We start from the raw sequence: 24,164 nt of genomic DNA, 5'->3' as shown, positions 1-24,164 counted from the left end.
TGTGGCACTGCCCGGCTCCCGGCCTGCCCCGGCTCACCACGGGCACCCACGGGGGCCCTTCGGGGCAGCCCGTCAGTCACAGTCCGCCTGTCAAGCTGTTACGCCTCTCATTCAGCCTCGCGGTCCATCAGCCTGCGAGTCAGTCCACCCACCCATCAGTCTGCCCGTCAGCTTGTCGCAGCCCGCCTGTCCGTCGGTCCGTCCGACTGTCCGTCAGCCGAACTCGTCAGCCAGACCGCCTCTCAGCCTGTTGAGTCCGTCAGCCGGACTACCGGTCGCTCTGCCCGTCGACCAAACAGTCCGCCCGCCCGCCCGGGGCTCAGCCCGCCCGCCCGCAGGTCCGCTCCGCTCCTCTCTGCTCCGCGGGGCGGCTCGGCCGGGGCGCGGCGGCAGCTCCCGCCCCGCGGCGGCGGCCGGGCGGGGAGAGCGCGTGGCGGTGCGGCGCTCGGCCTGATTTACGGCTCTGCTGAAAACGGCTCCCCCCCGGCGGCGGCGGCGGCGCAGCAACAAGTCGGTGAGTGCGGCCCCGGCCCCGGCCCCGCGCGGCGGGCGGGCGGGCGGGCGCGGCGCGTTCGGGGTCCCGCGGCGGCGGCGGCGGCCGGAGCGCCGCGCCCTGCCCTGCCCTGCCCCGCCCCGTCGCGCCCCGCCCGCGGCGCGGGGCCGGGGCTGCGCGGGCCGGGCTCGCCGCCCCGGGAAGCGGCGGGGACCCCCCCCCTTCTGCCTTCTCCCCCCCCCGCCCCCGAAGTTTGCCCCGGTGGAGCGGGGCCGCCGCTGCGCGCAGGCGGGAAGGCGCCGCGCCCCCCCGGCCCGCGCAGGCCGCCGCCAGGGATGCAGCGGGCGGCGGCGGCGGGGCAGCGCGGGCTCCCGCGGCAGCGCTCCCCGGAGCGCCTGCCCTTCCGCTGCCCGCGCTGCGGCGGCGGCGGGTTCCGCAGCCTGTCGGCGCTGCGGGCGCACCTGGAGCACGGCCACGGCTGCGAGGAGAGGAGCCTCCTCGGCAAAAGCAGCCTCTTCTCCTCCCTCAAGGATGCCGAGCCGACCTGCGCCGCGGAGCCCCGCGCCCGGGGCAGCCTGGGGAGCGCCGGCAGCGCCGTGCCGGTGCCGCCGTCCTGCGCCGTCTTCGGCGAGGCGCCGTGCGGGAGCGCGCGGAGCCGGCAGTCGCTGGAGGCCGAGAGGCCCGTGTCGCTCGTGGCCAGCTACATGCCGGCTGAGGCGCCCGGCGAGCACGTTCCCAGAGCCGCCTTCCCCACCGCTGACTCCAAAGCCTCCTTCGAGGCGCACGTCAGGGAGAAATTTAACCGGATGGTAGAGGCCGTGGACAAAACGATAGAGAAGCGGATCGACAAGCTGACCAGAGAGCTGGCGCAGAAGACCGCCGAGCTGCTGGAGGTGCGGGCGGCCTTCGTGCAGCTGTCGCAGAAGAAGCAGGAGGTGCAGCGGCGAGAGCGGGCCCTGAGCAGGCAGGTGGACGTCGCGGTGGAGATGATCGCCGCCCTCAAGCAGCGCCTCAGTGAGTCCGAGGAGGAGCTCCACAGGAAAGAGGAGTAAGTGGAGAGGCGGTGGCCGGGGGCTTCGGCAGGCCAAAGGAGCACGTGCCTCGCCAGCGCGTGCAGGAGCGAAAGCCTCTGGGGGCTCAGGGGCTTGCTGGGCAGGGAAGGGCCTGGCGTTCACCAGCTTTTGGTAGCTCTTCCTAGAGTTGTAGCCCACGGGAGCCCATCTGCTGAAAGGTAAGGGACAGCTCTGCTGAGCAGAAGGGCTGGTGCCTGAAAGCGGCGCCTCAGTCATGGTGACTAACTCTTACCTCCTGTAAGGCCTGTGTTATGACCCTAGTTTCACGGGGACAGGAACAAGTCTAAGCTATCACCAGCATATAATCTGATTTAAATTGACATCTCTAATGCGCTATATTTTTAAGAAGAGATGCATGGATGAGTGCTGGAGGAATTGGGTAACAACACAGAGTGACACCTTTTCCCTGAAGTCATCCCACTGAGATCAGTGGGGCTGCCCGTGGAGCGAGATAGTCTCCTGGGCAGCAGCAAAGCTGTACTGGACGATGGTGCTCAGGGGGCCATATCCAAGCAGGTGTTTTAGGTGGACACACAACTATGAGACTGGAATCACTCGTATGGGAACAGGAAGAAGATGCCAGAGTCATTTTGACAAGCCTAGTTCATCTAAAAACATGTTCATGATGCATCCATTAAAAATGTAGTGATGTCTGATATATTATTTATACATGAACTACTTAGTTCATTCAGCATTTGCTGAAACCCTTTCAGGCTTTTTGGAGCAGCACAACTTATTTTAGAGGAATGTAAATTTGGATCTTGATAAGGGAGTGCTTCTGAACCAACTCATCAGCTTACAAAGGAAGGATGAAGAGTGCTAGTTGCCATGACGCTGATCTCAGAAGAAATAAGGAAGGTGGTGTAGGAGTTCAGTGTAGGAAGTTTGGAGGGTTTTCATCCTTTCTTCCTGTGGCTTAAGGACTAGAGAGAGAAGGTGGTGATGGCTCCTGAGGCAGTACTGTCGATTTCCCAGGAGAGGGGACAGCAAAAGTGACAGGGTTTGAGCCTCTGGGATATATATCTTCCTTGAAGGGATATCCAGCAGAACCTCTGATTTTCTGAAATACCAGGTGAACCTCATAGAAGAGAAGATTTAAGGACTAGAGATAAAGCTAAAGATAACAGTGAAACAGTGAGACAGGGATCTGAAAGAGTGATGGAAGGAAGCTGTGAAGATAACTTCCCATTTCAATACACTTATGGTAGAATTCCCACCTAACTTCAGGTATCAAAGATGACAACTTCTAGCCAAACTCACGTTATGGGCTCTTTCATAGTGTGATTCATCCTACTTGTTCTAGAAACATATCTCGGAGTGGGAGGAATTGCTCTGTGGAGGTCCTTCCTCCCTCTGAAGACTGTAGAGGGACCTCAGGTAAGCACCTCTTTGGGGTGAGATGCTGAACTTCAGATATCTAAAATGAAGCGGTATGAAATCTTACTCCAAACTAAACATTTCTAGAGGACAGACTATAATGCAAGGTTTGTGATCCATAGAAAAACATGACTATTGGGGTAAAGCAGAAACTATTCAGTGGAGCAAAAATAGAGTTGTAAAAACTTCTGCTGTGCTTGTAGAGTGAAGAGGAGAGTCCTGGACTAGCAAGGAAGAGAAGGGGCAAAGGGGAAACCTGAGTTACCTAGGTAGAAAGGATGAATAGGATATAGGGGGGAGACAAAAGACTGACTTGTGAAAAGAAAGAGGCAGTAAAGGTTGAGATTTTCAACACTTAGTAGGAAAGGCACAAGGAGGAGGCCACATGTCCCACTAGGGGACTGCTCAGTAACAGTCATGGCAAGAATAGAAGATGTGATCCTGAGGCTGGACGGGGTTTGATGGGAACAAGGAATGGGAGGAGAAGAGCTATTCAGATCTGAACCTCTAAAAATGCCTTGGACACTTAGCTTTGTGCCACTGGCAGGGAAGCAAATAGGAAGTGAATGTCCTGTAGTAGAAAGGAAAAGAAAGGATGTTAATGACCCTTACCAACACTGTAGCTTGTCTGGTTTTCTCACGGGCTGTTGGTAAATTCTGAGACCATATTCATTCTCTTTTGTTTGTTCAAAAATTTACTCATCTTATGTGCTGAAAGGGCTTTCACCTTCAAAAGGAGGACTCCAACTCTGGCTTTGATTTCTGGAAGAAGTCCAGACGATTAGGAAGCCAAACAAGACTACTTAATGGAAATTGCAGAGGCAGGAGTTCTCACTGCAGATTGTGGAAAAGTCACCGGCATCCCTTAGGGACTGGCTTTGATACTTGCTGACCTTCAGAAATAAATGCTTCCATCATTTTTTTTTGGATTTTTTCCCCTGTGAGGAGTCTTGTAAATATAGATAACTTTTCCCCAAAGTAGCACTAGTATTGAGCCACTATAGCTGAAAATTTGTTCCTCTTTCTTTTTTGCAGAAGGAAAAAGAAAACACCTTTCTCCTTAAGAGCTTCCTTTAAAAAAAATAATGATAGAGATGTAAAGGAAACCAGTCTTCCCTTTGGTCTCTGAATGGTTGTCTCTACAACCAGGTATTATGGTAGAATAAGGTGCATGTGAAAAGAAGAAAGGGATTATAATCAATATGATTGATTTAATCAATAATTGATATATATGATTGATTTAATCAATATGACTGCATTTTTAGATACCAGACAGACTGAGGTATGTCTACTCCAGATCAGTCTGAGTGTGTTTTTTTTTTTAAAAAAAAGAAAAAGTCTATCCAATATCCAAAGAGGAAAAAAATTCTAGTCCAGATCTGAGACAAGGTCACAAAAACTCTTCTTTGGAGGCTCTTCTACAGGAAAAAGTTGACTGCTTTTATGGGAATGTCATCCTTTCAAGTAACTCTTGAAAAACAACAGTGTTCTGATAAAGTTACAGATGGCTATACCAGACCCATATCTGAATATGCCTGTATATCCAGCTACTCTGCAAGTATCTTGTATGGAAGGACAATCACTATCACATCCAATGACTCCTTAATATTGAATTAATATTAATATTGAATATTATTCCAGTGTATTTTCATCTGTATGAAATGTGCCTAGATACTGGAGCTCTGTGAGATGTTAGGCTAGACCTGCTCCTACATGTAAGTATAAAAGAGTTAGCTAGATGTGGAAGATGAAAGAGGGTCTATCTAATGATGGTTTTGTGGTGAAACCCAGAGATCTGACCTATAAATTGGCTATGAAAGAGAGAATTGTTGGGATTTAACAAATTTCTTTTGAAGGGTATGAGAAGATGAAGACAGAAAATAACAATATGATTCCACCTTGGATAACAGTTCTGATTTTTGGATCCGATTGTGAAGTCAAATAGGAAAGCCAAGGGAAAGGCAAGATGGGTGCTCGCAAGAATAACTTGCTTGGGAAGCCCCAGGAGGAAGATCCAAATTTCTACAAGGAGAGATATGAATTCTTTATTTTAAACATCTCCATCTTCTTGTTCCAGAAACGTAGTTCTTCTGGGCCTTTTATTTTTTCTTTCTGCCCAGCCTAGTGAAGGTAGATATCGTACTTCTGGGACTAGCACTCTTCACCAGAGATCGTACATCTGAGGTCACTGCATCTTGACGGGATTTCACTTCTTCTCTGTTCCACCTGTTAAATCTGTGTGTCCTGAGTCTCCACTTGCATCAAGCGTGTGGGATATAGAAAGACTGTGATGCTTCAAGTGGCTGCATTGTCAGAAGCTGATTTCTCTGATGTGCGCTTCAAAGTGAGCAACAAGTCTGTAGGCTTCAGAACTCTGTAGGGAGTAAATCCTTCTCAAAGTTGAAATTAGTGCTTTGATTAGCAGTGATAATGTAAATTACAGCACTGTTTGGTTTAACTGTTAACCTCTCATTCTGCTGAGAGGGAGGAGTATTGGTTTAGGCTGCCAGCAGCCACAGGGCTGCCCATATAGAATTTGTTGAGTTAGCAGGGTTATTTCTTTACAAGTGTCAGTTGATCTGTTTGTTTGTTTGTTTTAAATAAAAACTATAGCAGTCCAACAGAGACAGTGATAGGGCGAAGGTATCTTTTTAGTTATATTTTATTCCTCTTCCCTTACAAAAATAGCTGTGCTAATATACATAGCTGCGCACACTTATACTGGCGTGATGCCCTCGTGGGGATCAGGTGTGGTGAGGGGGGGAGAAAGGTAACGGTACTACACTAACAAAACTAACCCATAGTTATAGTATGATTCTGAGCACAGAAAAGTCTCGTAGCAGGCACTGTTGCATCACTTACTCTTCATATTAGGAAAGTCCAGAGTTTCTTTTTTTGGGGGGGTGGGGGGGAGAAGAGAGGAGGCAGAAAACCCCAAACTGAACATTCTGCAGATACAAGCAAAGCTACCAAGGACAGGTCCCATTTCACTGACCTGTCCCAGCTTGGCTTAGGACAGTTTCGATGAGTGATGGCTATGGGGTCAAGCCTGGAGTAGAGCTGCTGAGCAAAAGGATGATTAATTAGCAGATATGCTCTGAAAGGGACTATTCAGTGTTTCATAAAAGAGGGTGTAACTCATTGAGTACTATGATCTTAAAGATATCACAGAAGCCTGAGCCTGCACAAAGCAGGTAAGTTTTTGCTGAATAAGATACCAAGAAGACCTTTGAAACTAAAAACAGCTATGAAATCCTCTTCTAGAGGACACCTAGAGACTTGTTTCTGGAAGTTATGTTTAAAAAAACCTACACAGGTAGAATTTGATTCCCCCCCCCCCCCCAATAAGTCTGAACGGCGTAAGCATTTGAAGTAAAGGACACAGTGTCCTTAAATCTTAGTGTGAGATGTATATTCCAAACAAAGATTTGGGCCTTAGTAATTCTCTACTTCTGTCATGTTCAAGGACAACAAAATTTATTATAATTCTTTCTTCACATGAATTTGAATTTCTGTTGGGAACTTCTTTTTACTGAGAAAACAAAGCAAATATTTTTGAGGTGCCTTTTTCTGGTCTGTCTTATCTCACTGTAGCATTAATGAGAATGACTTGTACTTCTGTCCTGCATAATGCATCTGTACACCCATAGCACTCATTTCCAGGGCATGCTAAGACAACTAGTGATTTTTTTTTTTTTTTTAATTTATGGTCCTCCACTGGAAGCTACGTGGTGACTCGCACAGTTTCAGCTTGTCCCCTAGTACAGGGTAAGAACGTGCATGTAGTCAGTTGTCATATCTCTAACAGTAATTTCTTTAAGCAGTTTAATACATTTGCTTGAGACTGGTCATGCTTGTGCTCTGGTTTAGCCTGGAATATACGATCTATTTCAGAATAGCTGTTGTAGTAAGTAGTTATTTTTGCCAATGGCTTCACCAGAAACTTGCAATTAATGAACTATTTGTGCAAATAGCAGCTTGACAATGGGATCAAGAGTTTCATAATCTGACTCTTAGCGATCACTGCAGCTTGTGCTTTTTTTTTCAATACCAATTTCAGTTGTACAACAGAACAGTTTGGCTTTTGCTCCAAGTAGAATATGACCGCAGCTACATGTCGTTCTTCCACCCTCAGTGTCAGAGGGTCCTGCTTGCTCTTCCCCATCTCCTTTCATCTTCCCACCTGAGAGATTACTTCCCCCTCAGTTGCACTGATTCAAGTGTAGCATGACTACCCCATAAAATGAGTCTGCAAAATAAACTATTTTAAGCTTCCCAGTGCCAACCCAGTAACTTCATGGCTCAGATCTACAGCACAACCCACAAGCAACTGAATGGGAGCAACTGATAGGACAATAATTTTTTGAGAGGAGGAGGTGTGAACCTCTTAAATCAAATGTGCTGATAATGGTGTAGGAATGTGAAACCACAAGCTAATGAATAACAGCAGCCTTCAGGCAACAACACCAATGAGATGACAGATAAGGTCAGCAGCCTTAATGAATGTACATATTTAAAATATTTTCACAACTAAACTAGCTGTAGTATGAACTTTCTGGTCCTCAGGTAAAATAATATTTGTTTTTCTATTAATTTTAGACAGTTATTCAAAGTGTAATTCTCTAAAAGGATTAGATACTTGGATGCAGAATCTGCATAGAGAGCTTCATGCTTGTCTCCACCTACAGAGCAGTTGCAGGTGTTAAAGTTGCTGTAAATAGTCCTGGGACCAGCATTATGTATCTGTAGGAGGGTTCAATCACAACGGGTGAAATCATTAGCCCTTCTTGTCAAATAAAGGAGCTGGAGCCGTCCCAAACTCTGTATCTACTTGGAGTATTACACACTGGCCAGCTGAAAACCATACAAGTACTAAGGGTAACTGCAGGGTCCACGTGCCAGCAGCTGCTTGGGTACACAAGAACTGCAGCTCACCAGTCTTGCAAGGACAAGCACGTAATCTAGTAGTAAAGACAGGACAAGGTGAGATTCATTCTTCTGCCTGTGGTTTATGACTTTATTTATCGTGTCTCATGCTGTTTCGTGAAGGTTTTGGGAAAAGTTTCAAGGCAGACCTGTCTGCAGTTTTTCCTCAAGACCAGCTAAGTGCTAGTTAGAGTGCAAAATGCCAAGCTAGTTAACTCTAGTTACTATAACAGGTTAACTCCCTCAGTGAGTGAGAGTCAAGTAAAAGCTTTGGCAGCAAGTCCTTCTTGCCCACGGCGGGTCCTTCCCTCTGCTCTTTTCTTCAGTTCAGCACCTCTCAGTGGCCTGCTGCATTGCAATAAATTCCCCTCAGACTCCTCTGCCTCTGGGAAAAGCTCTTCTCCCCGAGGCTAGCAGCCAGGCTCCTGCTGCTCCTCCCAGGTCGCGTGTCCCTTGTCGGCTTTGTCATTCCCTCTCCCTTGCCTTGCCCTGACTCCAGAAGCTGCTGCCTGTCACACGTGACTCCGCTCCCTGAGAGTGAGCAGTGCTCCCTCCTTCTAAAAGGCTTTGGCTGATGGAGCTTGCAGCACCCAAGAGAAAACAAATAACTAACCTTTCTCCCTGCTGCCCAGTCACAACCCGTAAAAATATTATGCAATACAAAATATATTAATATGTTTGTATAGTAAACTACAAGCAAACAACATGAAACCGCTCTGCTATCCTCTACAAAAGTTTACAGAGATCGGAGCTGTGCTGAGCGCAATTTATTCTGCTTAGAAAGTTTAGTGGCAGGATCCAGAGCCTGCGGTGAAAATGCGCAGGAGGCTGCAGGCGGAGGGAGTGGATGAGAAAGGAGAGCAAACAGAGGAGCCAGGGGAAAGTGGGAAAGAGATGATGTTGAGAACAGAGAGAGTTCAAGGGCAGCTAATAACTCTACATCACCTTTTCTTAAAATAGCAGCAGTGCTCCTGATGTAGGATAGTCAGCACAGGGAAGCCGACCGCGCATTGGAAAGGGCGGTGCTGCAGGTCTGAGCCAGGCTCTAACCAATGAGTCCTGTTTTAGGTGAGCGCTGCTGACAAGGCTGGTCTGCAAAGATACTGAGCCCAGCAGGTCCATGCCGGTGCACTGTTTTATTTTTCTGCCAAGTGGCCCCACAATATTCATGGAAGCACCTTGCTCCTAACTTAGTTAGGAGCAGCATCTGACCTGCTGTGAACATCCGTTTTCCCACAAAGCGTAAGAGCAGGTGAAAATCAGATCACATAACATTTCCAATAACAATTGCAGAGGCCAGGAGAAATGAGGTGAAAGTAAAATAATTAGAACTTAAACAGAAAATAATCATCACAGCTATTAAAAATAGATATTAAAAACAGAATCAAAGTGATAGGGTAACTAATACGGCTAAGAAAAAGTCTGTGCAAATTACATGAGACAATAAAGGCAATTAGACAGATAAATAATGGCTGTAGAGAAGCTAAATGACTTCTTTGAACCATTCCCCTATTATTCATGATGGGAGGAGGGTAAAAATTCTTCTGGGAACTTCCTTCAGGTAATCAAGGCATAGCTGTGGCATAGAGTGCGGTCTCTGAGGAAGAGGCGTTGGAAAAAATAGACTTCTTAGCAGTCACTCCCCGGGGCTTGATGTTGTTCTTCTGGGAGATGCGAATGAAGTGAAAGCAAAGAAAGTAGCTGAACTAACAGAAGTGCTGCTTAACAGGACAAGGCCTATGACTGAGACCTAGTGCGTGACTATTCTGGCGTGCGTCTTTTTAAACGTAATTTACAGAGCAGTTGTATTACTTCAGAACAAAGGAAAATTTTTAGATAAAACAGTTATTAGACACAGATTCATAGGATGTATAGAGGCATCTAAGCAAACAGAGAAAAATGATGGAAATACTACCACTGCTGCTAATAATAGTTCCTATAAATAATGGCATGTAAGATGCCAAGTATCATGAATGGTCCAGAAAGCAAGGGAAATACTAGAGGATTTATTTATTCATTGAGACTGTATGTCTGTCGTTCTCCTGGCAGTGATCTAAGCCTTCCAGAAAAAATAGTGCTTTCCCCTCTTCCTTTTGTGACACAGCTCACTAAATAGACGTTTGCAGAAAAGAAAAATTTGTGGGTGATCTATTCATGCCACGGAGCAGGAGATTAATGGATGCTTTTAAATTACCTTTGCTGACACAATTACAAATATTAGCATTTCCAAAATTATCCAGCCTTTTAAAAACAGATGCCAACTAGTTGACGCATATACCCTCCTGCTGCAGTGAAAGGCACACGCTGTCTGTGTGCCCTGGGAGCGTGTCCTCGCCGCGTCCCAGGCCAGCTGGCTCCCTGCTCTGCCCTGCATTCTCTGCGGGAAGGCCAGCGGTCTGGCAGACCAAATGCAGTTCTCTTTCCTTCCCCGCAGGAGGGATTTACAGCCAACTGACTAAATTTCCGTCTTTCCGAGCTTCCTGTCGGAAGAGGAAGAGCCCATGTTACTCTGGACAAGCTAATAATCACAGAAAATATATAGAACCTTAAAATTGGAATGAATTAGCTGAGTTTAACAAACAGAGTTCTTGTTACCTCTCTAAGCCAGGTCTTGTGATTAAATTAATTAAAACTAATCAGAATGGCTTTGAATGTTCTCATCCAAATGCTACATGCTTGTTTCTACCTCATTTCTAACACTAGATTAGCCTTGTAAAAAGCCTTTTGCTATGCTCTGGTATGGTTTAGAGCAGGCAGACACAGCTTGAATTCTCAATGGCAAATTTCCATGGCTGGCTGTTTGTGCCTAACTCTTTGTAGGACAAAACCATCTCACTGTTTAATAATCTACAACTCTGCTGAGTTAAAACCATCTTTGATGAAATACTGAGAAACTTTGGATTTCTTATAAACAAGCTTCAAAAGGCTATTTTTGCTACCATGTTTTCATAGCTTCTGCTTATAATGCTTTTTCTCTTGGGCTGTGTATTTCTACCGAACAATCATGTCCTTTTTCATTTGGCAAGCATCGGTTCCCCCCACTCCCACTCCCTGAATTTTGAACAAAGCAAAAATTAACATGGTTTAATTGGCAGAACAAGAGCTGTTTATCGAGGCATTTATGAACTGGGGGAATCCTACATGTCTAGATTTGCCATTTTTCATAATATGTGCCTCATTCTGTAACCACACTTCTGCCTGAAATAAGAGGTCCAAGTGGTCACCCGTTTACCACTGATAGTATACAAGGCGCTTGAAAATGATCCATCTCTCCATACACAGCTGGGACCTTTCACAGTCAACGGCGCAATTTGTTGCTTCCAGTGGTGTTAGCAGACAAGAAACGTTCTTAAACCCGTGACCTAAAACACTCTTTTCCCCTGCACATACTGCTTGTTCTGTGAGTTGTAGATTCCCTGTTAATCTCCCATCCTCCCACTAGCTGCAGATCACAACACTGCACTTTGAAGTACTTGCAGGATTGCAGCTCAAGGGGGGTTTAGTGGCCACAGTCGCTCTTTTAAGTTAGGAACCACCACAGTAGTTACGTTGAACTACCCTTGTTAGATTATGAGAAAATGGGAAGATGTATTTGGGGTTTCATCCACTTCCCTTCATGTTTCAAGACTGACAGTCCCATATGTAAGTAAGAAAAGGAGAAGGTGGCTGTTTTCAAGTAGATGGCTGTAGTGCTGTCTCCAGCCCACACTGTCATTAATAATAATGGCATTCCCATCCTGAGGTCTGTGGACCACCAGGGCTCTGAGGACTATTTCCAAGAGATCTAAAAAATGTGATAAAACTTCCCCAAATCCAGTGCCCATAAGCTTAAATTCAGCATTCAGCGTTCCAGCTCCTGTGTCAGTGTCCACAGAAAGGTTGAAATATTTTACTAGAGGGGAAGGACAGCAATTAGCAACCATGGGATATCACCATGAAAAACAAGGTAAGTATCAGGTGAGGTGTCTCCAGCAGAGAGAAAGACCTGCCCACCTATCGTACAAGACACTGGTGAAACCTCATCTGTAAATCTAGGGATCATTTTAGTTACCTATTTTGACCACAGCTGCAAAGAAAGGCAGGCGAGACTGGCACCTATTTTAGAAGTAAAAAACACCTGATTTCTTCCAACATGCCGAACAAGGGTTCTCTGTAATTATGTAAGGGGCCAAATGCCAAGGAGGGAAAGCGACATGGGGACAGAAACAAAAGGCATAGACTAAGCAGATAAATCCAGGCTGTGACAAATGAACAAGTTCAGTTTCAGTTCAGGAAAAGGATCTCAAGAAATTGTGGCCCGCGGTGGCAGGATTTGAACTTCAACTTGGATTTGAAGACCTAGGAAGTCCCTAAGTAATTTTCTGACAGCAGTGAGACCAGGGCCTTTCCCATTATTTAAATGTTGCTTCTTTGCAATATTTTTGTCTTGCAGAGAAGTTGTTACTTTCAACCACTTCCTTGAAGAAGCAGCAGAGAAAGAAGTCCGAGGAAAAGCCAGGCTCCAGCACTTCATTGAGAACCTATTGCAGCGGGTGGACCTGGCAGAAAGGCAGCTAGAATATTACCAAAATCAGCAGATTGTGTGCCACCACAATGATGTTGGCGAACCTGTGGTAAGCCAGCAAAGTCCTCTCACTAGTCGTCACCCACCCCTGGAGGGCAGGTCCTTGAATCTGAATGTGAGTAGGCCCAGTGGAACGGGCTAATTGCTCCTCCAGACAGATTTGTATTTGTAAAATGTTTCTTTAGGCTTATGTTTTGTTTATATTTTTAACCACCACTTCACATATTTGTCATGCATTGCACAGAGTGTATGTTTAGTAATAATAGGTGAATTTCAAACAGTTTTGAGTGTCATTGTAGAAACCTGAATAGTTCACATTCCCGTATGAATTATATTTGAAACTTAAAGCTCTGGTGTTCATTGTAATGGGTAGCGTGGAAAACAGTCTTCAGTTCTAGCCTGATGTAACCAAACGACAGATAATGAGCAAAGGCAGCAGGCAGCTGAGAATTCTAGCCTTGCACCCTTTCACCTGAAGTAAGTTGCAGGTGTATTGGCAATGTGCATTAGTGTGGAAGAAGGTGTGGAAGAAGGGAACAACACGTAAGAGTTCAGTTCATCCCATTTTGACTCCAGACTTCATGTCCTTTTGAACAAAGGAGCAGGGAGGAAAAGAACAGAAATAGCCAAAGATGGGGAAAGGAAAACAGAATATTTGCCAGAATTTTTTCCCAGCTTTGGCTAAGGCTGTTGTTTTCTTTGCTGGAAACACATTGCCTTTGGGTCACCACGTTTCTATTGGCAGTTTCTTTGCAGATCCCTAAAAATTTTCAGCAGAGATGTGGATCCTATAGAGAATATGTAAGCCTGCTGGCACATAGACTGCATTTCCCTAGTTGTCTATTACAGGACTTAGAAGTAGTCCATGGATTTCCACAGGCCCACAGACTTGAAGCCATTGCTGTCTAAACATTGCTTTTTAAATAACACGATTTCTGTAAAAGCTGTCATTCTTACTACGTAAACTCAATGTTTTCCCTACAATGCATTACATTCATGTGGCAACTTTTATCCACATAACTTGCAAAGAACATTTCAACTTTAATTACTTAGGATAGGCAGTATGGGGTATTCCTCTTCCTTGGAGGTGAAGTGAAAGGCATTTGACCATGCACGGCACTAAAAAGGTATTTAATGGTAGAAAGCAAAGGTTCCTATAGCTACTTGGAAAATGAAGACCTTTAGGCAAGAACTGAGTAAACATAAATGTGTTGAAATTCAGTAGAGGTTCCCATCTCAAACGGTGTCTGTGAGAACATTGAAGAGGACTATAGAGATGGGCCTCAGTATTAAACCTTCTCCCATGCTCTTGATGTGTTTACCAGGATCATTGGCTCAGCAGTGTCCCTTGGTGCTAACTTTTGAGGCAGCTGCCCTGCTTTCTGAATGACTTAAGCATTCCTCTGAGGTCATCTATCCAAATATTGAGCTGCCTGACCTTCATGGAGTAATTAGAGAAAAGCACACAATGGCTCCAGACTCCCATCCACAACAGATGACAAGCAAAGTTTGGTCGGGCAAAAGTCCACCTGCAAGGTGTGGAAAATACCAGGGACAGAGGGGACATTTACTGGAAAATAATAATTTTCAAATGCCAGATCTGACATGCTTGGCTTGGTAACTTCACTAAATGATATTCAAAGTCTCAGACTAATTCTCAGGTACATAACACTGATCGGGGATCAACAGAAAGAAGGCTGCAGGCTCCCAAACAGATTTAGGCTGAGCTGGTGTTAAATGCCTCCTTCCCTGACCCCCACTAACAGAGAGGCTAGACAAAATTGCTCCCAAGCTGTGAAGCACCCTGTCTTAATAAATGGAGTCATGCAAAGTTGCGCTGGCCGTGAGGCTGTGTCCCTAAGTGGTCTTGGGATTCGGAGCGAGAGGGAAGGAAGAGGAACACTTGAGTTCTCACCCTCCGCCGCTGCGTGCTGCTGCAGGCAGAGCCAAGCATTTGGAGCTGGAGTTTCTTAGCTGCTTGTGTAAAAGAAATGTATGACTGCAAAATTTAAGGCTCTAAGATAAAATTAATTTAATACAGTTTATTGAGGCACTATCTCTTATTAATTATCTTGAACACAATAATTTCTTCTCATTGTATCTACATTGTTTAATATAATGTGAAGGATCTCTGTTCAGCCCACACTTCTTCAGCAAATTACTTTGATTATAGTTACAATAAAAATAATGGGAAAAATCCAACTACTAGCAATTCACATATTATGAGTTTAAAACCAGATGTAATAAGTTGGAGGAATAATACTCCATGAAAGCTTTTTTAAGTTTCTCTTATTAATATTCTTCTAGTAGTAACAGCAGGTGAGAATGGAAATGTGAATCTGGAGATGGCATATATCTAGAATATTTTATTTCAAACAATTTTATCCCCATGCTTTAATTACTTGATAATTTAATATTAATATTAATAACATGTTTCTGTTTTCCTTGCAGTTTACAGACATTTCATTACATAAGAAGCCCAGATGCCTGTATGTATGTCTTTTCTTTTTTCTCATATTTAAAGATAAGAAGTTAACATGCTTGCATTTCTGCTTTTGCTATCTCAACCTGATCCCTAAGGCTGGAATCAGGGTGGGTCTTGGATCAGGTCCTATACCTGAGTGTGATCTATATTTATTTGATGTAATAGAGGAAACCAGATTTCTGCTGCATTAGAAATAAAATGTATTTTGTAAAGAAAAAAATAGGATGATTTTGTGCAAAATAAAGGACTCCTTCCTGGTTAACCATATGAGCCTTTTGCAAAGCTACAGTAGTTCAATCTCCTCAGTAAATGCAGGCCAAGTTTCAAGTGAAAATATCTTTAACATTCTGTAGGTAGGAGAGAGACAGTTGTCATTTCCTAACTGACAGTAACACGGTCAGCTTAAAAATCACATGTAAGCAAACAAGTGTCCTGACTTAAGTTTGGCATTAACAACATCTCAGGTTATTCAGGCAGCTGCTTTCTGAGCAGCAGAACTAATAAGGCTGGTTTCCTGTGTACCCATGTCTTTGCCGGCGGCTGCTTGGCTGAGCGGTGGTCAGACAGCACATCCTCTCTCACTGGGGACGCTAGTTTGGGTCTCTCTCCCTCAGCTTCCAGTTCCCATAAAACTTGTTGCCTTACCTTGTGCCTGGGACTTCGATATCCCTGTCAGATTTGTTTGTATTTTCCCAATGGGTTCAAGAATTACTGGAAGACAGAAACTCCAGTGCAGAGGGATGGACTGGAAAACAGACTAAAAATAAAACTTAGAGTCTACTGGAGGCTTGTTTGATTGTTTTTTTTCATTTTTCTTAGTCCTGGCAGGGAACATCAATATGGTCAAGTACCTTTTTGCCATAAGCATGTGTTTGAATTAATAATTAACATCACAGGGGTTTGAGCTTTGTTTGTTTTTTCTACTTTTTATAGCTATTACAGCATTTTATTTTTTTCTGCTGATTTGAGGTTCTGAAAAAACTTGCTTGTCCAAAATGTAGACTTTTAGTTGACCACGTATCTAGTTTTCAGGCCTCTAGAACTCCTGATATGTTTGGAAACAAAGAAAATAGAAATGAAATATAACCATGAACTTAACGACTTGGCAATATGAATCCTTCCACTGACAAGCCTTTGGTCTAAATATAGCGCAGTTTGGTAAAATCCATAAATTGCTGACAACTAGTGGGAGTTCGGAGGTATATATAAAATTATTTAGAGGGTTTTGTTTAACTACTGATATAGTTCTCCTTTGAAAAGACACTATCAGAACTAGCAGTAAGTAGTATCCTTCATCCGGACTCGCCAGATATAAGCCGACCTGTCCTACGAAGCAGGGAGGGTAGAGGTGAGGAAGCCCAGAGGGGTAGGAAAGCTTTTATTTTGTTCTGCCTGTGCTGTGGATGAGGGGGAATCTCAACATCCACTACACAAGCTGTTTTTAAGAGCTCAAAAACAGCTAGGTACATAAAACCATTAAACTAGGTTTTAATGATATTTTTCAACTAAAAAACTGGGAGGCATTACTACCTGTCTAGAAGATTCTCTGTAATCTCAGGGGGTTTTGTTGTTTGCTACACGTTACATATCTTGGTATAGGCTGAGAGAAACAACCGATGTGCAGGAAGAATATCCTTGCTTGCTGCCAACCTGCTGGGGGAATGTCCACCGGGCCTCCAGCTGCTTACGGTGTTTGGGATCAGTGCCTCCACTCACAGTCCTTCTTGCCCCAAGCCCTGCCTTGCTTTCCAATTCCTTTTCTCCAGTTTCTCCCCACTATCTCCAGGAAAAGCTGTGCTGAGGGCATGACAGACTTTTACTGATGCTCACTAGCCATTTTTCAAAGGCGCTGAGACCTGCCTGCCTGTCAGTGCCTGAATGAATCTCAAATGCCAGCTCCCATTCTTAAGTCAAGAATTAGGTCTCTCAAAACCCTGAGACTGTCTTGAAAAATACCTGATGTTCATGAAATGTAGTGAGAATAGGGTTGTTCTTATGTGTCTTTGAGCAGTGGGGTGCACCAAGTCTCATTTTTATAGTCTTTCTCCATCATGCTGCAGATTAAGAATATACTTGAATATAAATTTAGAATCTTACGGTCACTTTTATCAAGAAGCTGCCACTTATAATGAAACAACAGTGCCCACATTTAGTGCTGGCAACACTGCATTTCAATACCATACATCCTCAGGAAACCTGCATTTTTGTCAGCCTTAGCTGCCTTTTCTCATGTTACGAGTTAGGGACCAAAGTCCAACTTCTCCCCATAAACACATTTAATTTAAATACAGTTTAGCTCTTTTAGGCAATCCTCTCCAATCATCTTAACTTTGATCTGTTTTGGCATCATTCAGTGCCGCAGTGGAATGACTAACATCACTTGTTGCAATAAAACCTGTATGTGCCTTGGGGATAAATTATACAACTTCTTCACTATAGCAACATCTGAGAAAAACAGAACATTACATGTTTTAACAACAAATAAGTAATAGACTTTAGCAAAGTGTGCCTAAGAAGTGATCGTAATTCAGAGTGGCCAAAATCCGTACCTCCGCAGGTAATTTCTAAACCCTGGCAAGAGCCCAGGGCTGAGCCATGCCAGCATTGCACAGCACCTGTAAGCTCCAGCTTGGATCTGCAGAGCTTTTTCCCTCAGAAACATCTCCACCGTGAAGTCTGGTTGGCAAAGCTGCCAACAATTACAGAAGCTTTCATGACACCCTTCTGGTCTTTTAAAGAGCAGGTTTCAAATTAGGCTGGATTTGGAGGAAAAGGGGAACACATTTTGATGGTACACTTCTTGCTATTTCCGCCTCAAATGGAAGGTCTTTGTGCAAATACGTGAGGAGGAGAATGCTCACAGACAGGAAAGTAGCAGGTTGTTTTAAAACAGGACATTATCGGTGGCTGTTGTTCTAAATGAGGAGCTCTCACATGAGGGGAACAGCCCGGAGGATGGCACTGGGGAGACTGCAAAGTGCAGCTGCGGGTCCTGAGGGGCGAGGGCTTGAGCTGCGTGCACTGAAAACAGCTGCAGCTTTTTCCAAAACTGGCTCTGTGAAGTGTGCACTATTGTTTAACTCCTAGGACAAGTAATACTACAGATACATGGTGTCCAGAAACAATGAGCTATGGAAAATAGTTCCTGTGGGAACTCTTAACATAACAACTTGTATATCGGCACATCTGTTCTTCACTTCAATCATGGTAGCTGGGTATTCATCAGCTGGTGCCTTAGATTCATAGTGCTGCTGTTTTACTATATGCATCTGCTGTAAAACATTTCAGGATGATGTTAAGAGGGAACTGTAAAGTTCTTATTTAACTAAACTGTGGAACTGCAGTTTCAACATAAAATTTCAGAGCAGAAGGCACGGTTCCCAGCACCAGGTGCTGTGCTGTAACTCCACCTAAGTTCACCAGTTTCAGCAGCTCTCACTAGGCTTGAGCCATCGCAGAGACAACAGAGAATTCAGGTTAGTTTGGGCCTGAAGCTTTTATTCCCCTCTCCCCACCAATTACTGTACTCTCCTTTTCTCTTCTCATGTTTCAAATCAAACCCTAAAGCCAAAGCTAAAGTTTCCTAGTCAAGTTTCTGGAGCTATTGGCTGACCAGTGAGTAGCGTCAAGCACTGGGGCTTGGCAGTGCTGCGACAACCCAGGACAGCGCTGAGATCCCTTCCAAGGAGTCAGCACCGTTGCAGCATCCACTTTCTATTGCTGCTGATGCCATGCTGTCTTTTAAAGACATGGGGCTATTCATTCTTTGCAGAAGGTTGCCATGAACATGTGTATCTTTAAAATCCCTTGAGATCATCAAGCTAAGAGTATATAGACCCCAGCAAGGTGACAGCACTCCAAAATCAGCAGAATCTTACCCTGAAGGAAAGCATAGAGGACTATGGATGAAGAACTAACACGTGCAGGGGTTCTTTTAGTGAGGGATGCTTTTGAGTATTGAGAAATACATTTCATCTTGCTACTGTCAGTTTTTACCTTTCAACCTGGTCCTACTAAAAAAAAAAAGGCTGTCTTCAAAAATCAATGGGTTTGGGACATTTTGGGTACCTTTCACTTTTCAAGACTGAATAATAATTACTAATAATCATTATTATTAATTTCAGGAGCCGAGGAAGTCAACACACTTCATATAACATCCCTGAGGCAAAGCCTCATTCATTTCAGAAAGGAAGAATCTTGTTGAAAAAAGTAAAGGATGAAAAAATCAGCATGCAGCCAGTCAAGTACTTTTATGAACCTGTTGATTGCCCAAGGGAACTGTGGAGACCACAAAAGAAAGGTGAACCAGTCTGCTCTGTCAGAAAGGTGAATGCAAAATCTAAGATGGGTAAAAAGGCCAAACCGCTATAGGAACGGTTAATAACATATATAGTAACACAGGAGCTTGGCTTCAACAGAACAAATATTGATTGAAGTTAATCATCCTATTTTTTTCCTATCCATCTGGCCATGCCAAAACATATCAAATTATATTATATAGAAATATATACAGTATGGAATATTTATATATTATTTAGTAACTCCATTCCCACTTTGGGCACTATAAAAGAAGTGACATTTTATTCAGTTTACGTTGAGTTTTTTCTATCTATCTATTTATTTATAGAGCTTATTTTAAATGACTGCAGTTTTCTTGCTGGGCAGTACTGTGGCTATATATTTTATTATTTTAGTGGCAGCATGTGGCTAAGTTATTTATTTTCAATCTATGCCGTTGCTGAAATTCAGAAGAATCCATTTAATCGGCACCCAACTATTCAGTCTTTGTGCATAGGTAGGTATACGGTCAATGATTAACTGTCACATGTGCAAACATATTTAGATGCAAAAAGTCCACGTGAGCTGACTTGAAGGCTGTTTATAGCAATAAACTGCTAAAATGAGTTTTCTGCTATAAGCCCAACTGGGCACAGTTCTACACTTTCTTACATATGTTAAACAGCTTGATCTTGCCAACAGCCACATTCTCGGTTAGTACAAGTTCGAGCTGCTTCGGTGTTTGAAGCACAGCTGCCACACTCTCGAAGCTTTACGTTTTTGCTGTATGTATGTACCAGCCTGTGGTGTCATCGAGCACTGAGAGCAGACCCTGGCACCTCAGACCCACCAGCACTTTGAGGCAGAGGAGTCATTTCTTTACTAAGTCGCAGCAGCAGGTTTTTGACAGCTGCAGAGCAGCAAGTGAAGGGGTGAAGTAGCATGTTCAATGCCTGTACTTGCTTTAAGGCATGAAAGGCCAAAATTGGCTACGATCATAACCTAAACCCATCAAATTTTTATCTCTATGAAGAATCCTTATAGAGTTGAGAGACTCCTGGATTTCAATAGAAACCCCCAGAGTAAGGGAGTTAGAGAAGATTACAGGAGAGGAATTTTTCACTGGCCTGCGTGCATTTACATTGGTTTGTGCCAATTAAAAGGATCCTCATTCATCAGAATTTTTATCAAGGTAATTTTTCTGTGCATACTGGTTTTTGGTAACATGAATCCTCATGCCATGTTTACAAATATGAACATCCTGTTGATGTTACTGATGAGATTAGTTTTCTCAAGAAACAGAAAGAATAAGTGAAACAAGTCGGTGTAATTTATTTTTTAAATGCTCATAACAGATGTAAATTGTTTTTGTGGAAGGTGATTTTTACAGTATGTGTATAAAGATTTGTGAAAAATGTTTTTCATTTTTTATAATTATCACTGTAAGCAGAACTGAGTATTAAAAGACAGTGTATCACTATGATTACTGCTGCAATAAGCACCTGAGTTGCAATATTTTTAAAGCAGATGATGACCAATCAGTCAGCTAAGATCAGGTAATTACAGATGTCATACATTTGTCCATGTATTGAGCCCCCAGAAAGCAGAGAGTGAAGAATGAAAGTACTATTCCTGACTTTTATTTTAAAGAGTGTATATGGGAAAATCAGATAACATATGTAAAGTTTCTCAACACTGTTTCAAGAGAAGGTCACAGTGAAAAACCAATTCAGGTATTTAGGTTGCAATTACATTTCAGTATTTGTTTAGCTTTCTCACAAGGCCACATTCAGCCTTATGCTAGGCATTATGTGCTGGTGTAAAGGATTTGTTAATTGTGTTGCATGTTTTTTGATCAGATAGTCTGTTACGAGAACTTTCTTAGGCAAGCCACATAAGCAAAGCATTCTTTAATTTTTTTCTGTTGTTTCCCTCATCCTTTGAAAAAATGAAAAGTGACCCCTTTTGAAGATAATATTGATGAGCTTTAGAAGGAAATAAAGTAAAATACATTAATCAGTTCCATTATTCACTTGCCACTGAGAGGATTCTTTTATATTTTTAAATACCTATCTGCTCTGTTAGTCACCAAAGTTAAGTGCAACTACTAGTTCACAAATGAGATATTTATTTTGTTATTTATCATGTCAAAATCTTGACTATAAGTTGTCCTTTTGGGGGAGGAAGAGAAAAAGTGAATAAAAGACTTTGCATGTTCCTTAACTTTTCAGATCCTAAGTTACAGTTACTTGCTGAACAAATGCCAGGTTAGTTAATTACAAAGAAATTGGATGGTACTGTAAGCCCAGATAAACATTTTTAGAATATAAACATTCTAATAATAAAGATATATTTCTCAGTTACTGTGTTGCTTAGCTCTGTGAAAATAAAATGTTTCTTACGAAAGCCTACCCAACGACAGAGAAAAAGAGCAGCAGTACCCAAGAAATCATAGCCCCACTAGGACTTGTGCTCATTCTTCAGATAAAATGGTGGTTTATACAAACTCTCTGATAAAGTTGGGCCATGATCTTTCAAAGCATTGCAATCTGAAACACAGCTATAGCGGCTTGCCCACATAGCTTGCACCTCATGTCCCTTACCCCTCTCTTACCGTAATAATGCTTGAAAATAATTCCTGAGCCTACAGTCAGATAACTTGCACAAATCAGAGGGAAAGGTGGTAGAAAAGAGTCAGACAAAGAGAAGTTAAGGGCAGAGGAGCTACTGTGGAGCTCAAAGATAAATTTTCCCTCACATTGCCAGTTGCTGAATCATCATTTCATCAGATATTTCCCTGGTTATATGTGGAAAGGGAGCTTTTTGCAGCGGGGAAACCAGGTTCTTGTGGAAAAGATAACCCACGGGAGAAGTGATAGAGTAGAGCAGAAGAGGACACAAGGACCCTCTAACAAACACCTTAGAGTCTGAAAATGGCTCCTTCACAGTCTTGTTGACACAATTTATTAGTCCATTTTTAAAGTGAATGTCTGGTCATCAACAGAACTTGCCTGCTGCAAGGCACGTATCACACCTACCCGTCGTGTCCCATCAACAGAGGTGGTACACTTAAAAATCTGTACACATACTAGACCAAATGTAACTGGTGCTAGCTGGGGGGGACTTCGGGAGGGGATTATAGTGGAGTAGGAAAATGTCAATTTAAAAATATTTTAAAATCTAAAATAGAAGTTAAATGATCTGAAATTGTTCAGACAAATTTGACCCCTAATCTTTGAATTTGAAGCACAGTTAGCATATTTTGCCCTATGAGGTGCTTTGAAGAGGTGGGTTGTAGGTTCACATCAAAGTGAAGTTCAGTAGGACCTGGATGCCTAGCTCCCATGCACTTTTAAAATCACATCTTATCTACAATGAAAAAGCCCCTCAGAGTGGTATGCATACTGGCCGGGCCCTTATGGGCGAGCTTTCTGCTTAAGACAAAGTGTTCCAACTGATATGTAACATTATAAGGCAGGGAAACAAGAAACTAACTGAAACCTAGACAGACCTTTAATTACAGCTGTACACAGAAGAACCACAATAATTTTGAGATGCTCCTGCCAGTTGAAGAGAGAGTGTGTTTTTAAAGCACTTAATGGCATCTGCCCCCCTCTCTGCATCAGCAGTACAAACACAATCTCCTCCTGCCAGAGGAGACCTAAACACATTTATTTTGTTTCCAGGAGAGTTACTGGAAATATTCAGCTGGGTATTTGTACTCAAAGGGATGGCCACCAATAAGAGCAGTTACTAGGTCAAAGCAAATTACCACTTCTATCATCAATAATGATCTCTTCCAATGCTACCAGCTCTTTCAATCTACTTGAGCAAAATTCTGCTATTCTCTCCCTTTATTCTGCGTCACCAAATAGTTGCTTCTGTTCGTTCCTACATCAGGCTAATGCTGATTATTTCCATACATCCTGTCTGAAGTGGTTGGAGTGGACTATTTTAGTGCTCTGTGCAGTAGGCATGAGCTTTTTTCTTTTTTTTTTTTTTTTTTTTTTTTTTTTTTTAGAAAAAATAAACCCACAAGAGATTTTATGACATGAAACATACAATAAGCTCTTAAAAATAGATCTTGTAATACGAACAAAATGTTCATTCCCATTTGGTTGCTAATGCCACCCTCTATCTAGCCACATTTTTTTTATTCTGATCTCTTGAATTTTCAGTCGTATGTCTCTCCAAGAAGAGTGAGAAACAAGCAACACGGGTTAAATACAGTCACTGGTCTGATAAGCCTTTTCCTCCCCACCAGTCTCCATTCTAGCCATGCATGCCACAGACAGGTAAAAGCTGGCTTGAATTTTTCAGAAAAAGGCGGAAAAAATGTCACGTTCGTTATAGCATTATAGAAGTGGTAGAGCTCTTCTGAGGTGAGAGAGATCAGCCCTCCGCTTGCATGAGAAGCCGCTTGCAGCAGTCGGAGTGACAGATACGGAAGGATTTGGGCTGGTGTAAACCAGGACGGCTCCACAGTGCACAGAAAGCGACAGTGAAAGCGGAGGGCACTGGTTACCGCGCACCGTTCCTTAAATTGGTGACCTACAGCATTGCAGAGTATCTCTAACTTGATGCATTCATTCCCTAAATCCCTGTTTACAAAAGTGATTTGAAGCCTAACGATTGATTTTACAGTAATGCAAAATTAGTGTGTCCTTTAGGACCGGGACTTTCAAGAAATTCCCCAAACACTGTCTACGGTATTTGTCCAAACTACAGTTTATTGGCTTAAAATGAGTAATTGTGCTAAGGGGGCTTTTCAGCAGGCCGAGGCGGGGGTTTCTGTGCCAGCGCAGCGCTTGCTTGCTCGCGGTCTGCTGAGCACTGCCACCAGCCCAGGCTCACCGACGTCAGTTACCACAGCAATGGCTTTCTTACATTATTTTGCTGATTTTTTTTTAATCCCCTTTGGTATTCCAGTGTAAGATCCTGGGAAGGCTAATGCCATCCTTTCTGCCT

The 24,164-nt window shown here is 43.4% G+C and overlaps 1 protein-coding gene across 3 annotated transcripts; it reads left to right on the top strand.

Moving 5' to 3' along the window:
• The first annotated feature begins 622 nt into the window (after positions 1-622).
• On the top strand, positions 623-21,555 carry ZNF365 (zinc finger protein 365). 3 transcript variants are annotated; one of them, XR_010389653.1, is made up of 5 exons: positions 623-1,541; positions 12,302-12,548; positions 13,759-13,969; positions 14,885-14,922; positions 19,043-19,127. XR_010389653.1 is itself a non-coding variant. In XM_026122552.2 (4 exons), exons 1-4 carry the CDS (start codon positions 829-831, stop codon positions 19,287-19,289), a joined length of 1,179 nt encoding a protein of 392 aa, XP_025978337.2. In that variant the 5' UTR covers positions 625-828; the 3' UTR covers positions 19,290-21,555. The 3 variants fall into 3 exon arrangements, 2 of the variants coding, with proteins under 2 accessions (XP_025978337.2, XP_064369766.1); XM_026122552.2 differs by lacking the exon at positions 13,759-13,969 and having other exon boundaries at positions 625-1,541; positions 12,302-12,482; positions 19,043-21,555; XM_064513696.1 differs by lacking the exon at positions 13,759-13,969 and having other exon boundaries at positions 625-1,541; positions 19,043-21,555.
• Positions 21,556-24,164: the final 2,609 nt, after the last annotated feature.

Source organism: Dromaius novaehollandiae, chromosome 6 (assembly GCF_036370855.1).
Source record: "Dromaius novaehollandiae isolate bDroNov1 chromosome 6, bDroNov1.hap1, whole genome shotgun sequence".
Classification (NCBI taxonomy): domain Eukaryota; kingdom Metazoa; phylum Chordata; class Aves; order Casuariiformes; family Dromaiidae; genus Dromaius; species Dromaius novaehollandiae.
This window is presented reverse-complemented; position numbering and strand designations above follow the sequence as displayed.

Excerpts from the sequence above, each read along its gene's own strand:
- ZNF365 (XM_064513696.1), top strand. The coding sequence starts at position 829 with ATGCAGCGGGCGGCGGCGGCGGGGCAGCGCGGGCTCCCGCGGCAGCGC. Across the intron at positions 1,542-12,301 it reads GAGCTCCACAGGAAAGAGGA|AGAAGTTGTTACTTTCAACC; the intron begins GTAAGTGGAGAG and ends TTTGTCTTGCAG. Across the intron at positions 12,549-14,884 it reads GCAGGTCCTTGAATCTGAAT|TTTACAGACATTTCATTACA; the intron begins GTGAGTAGGCCC and ends TTTTCCTTGCAG.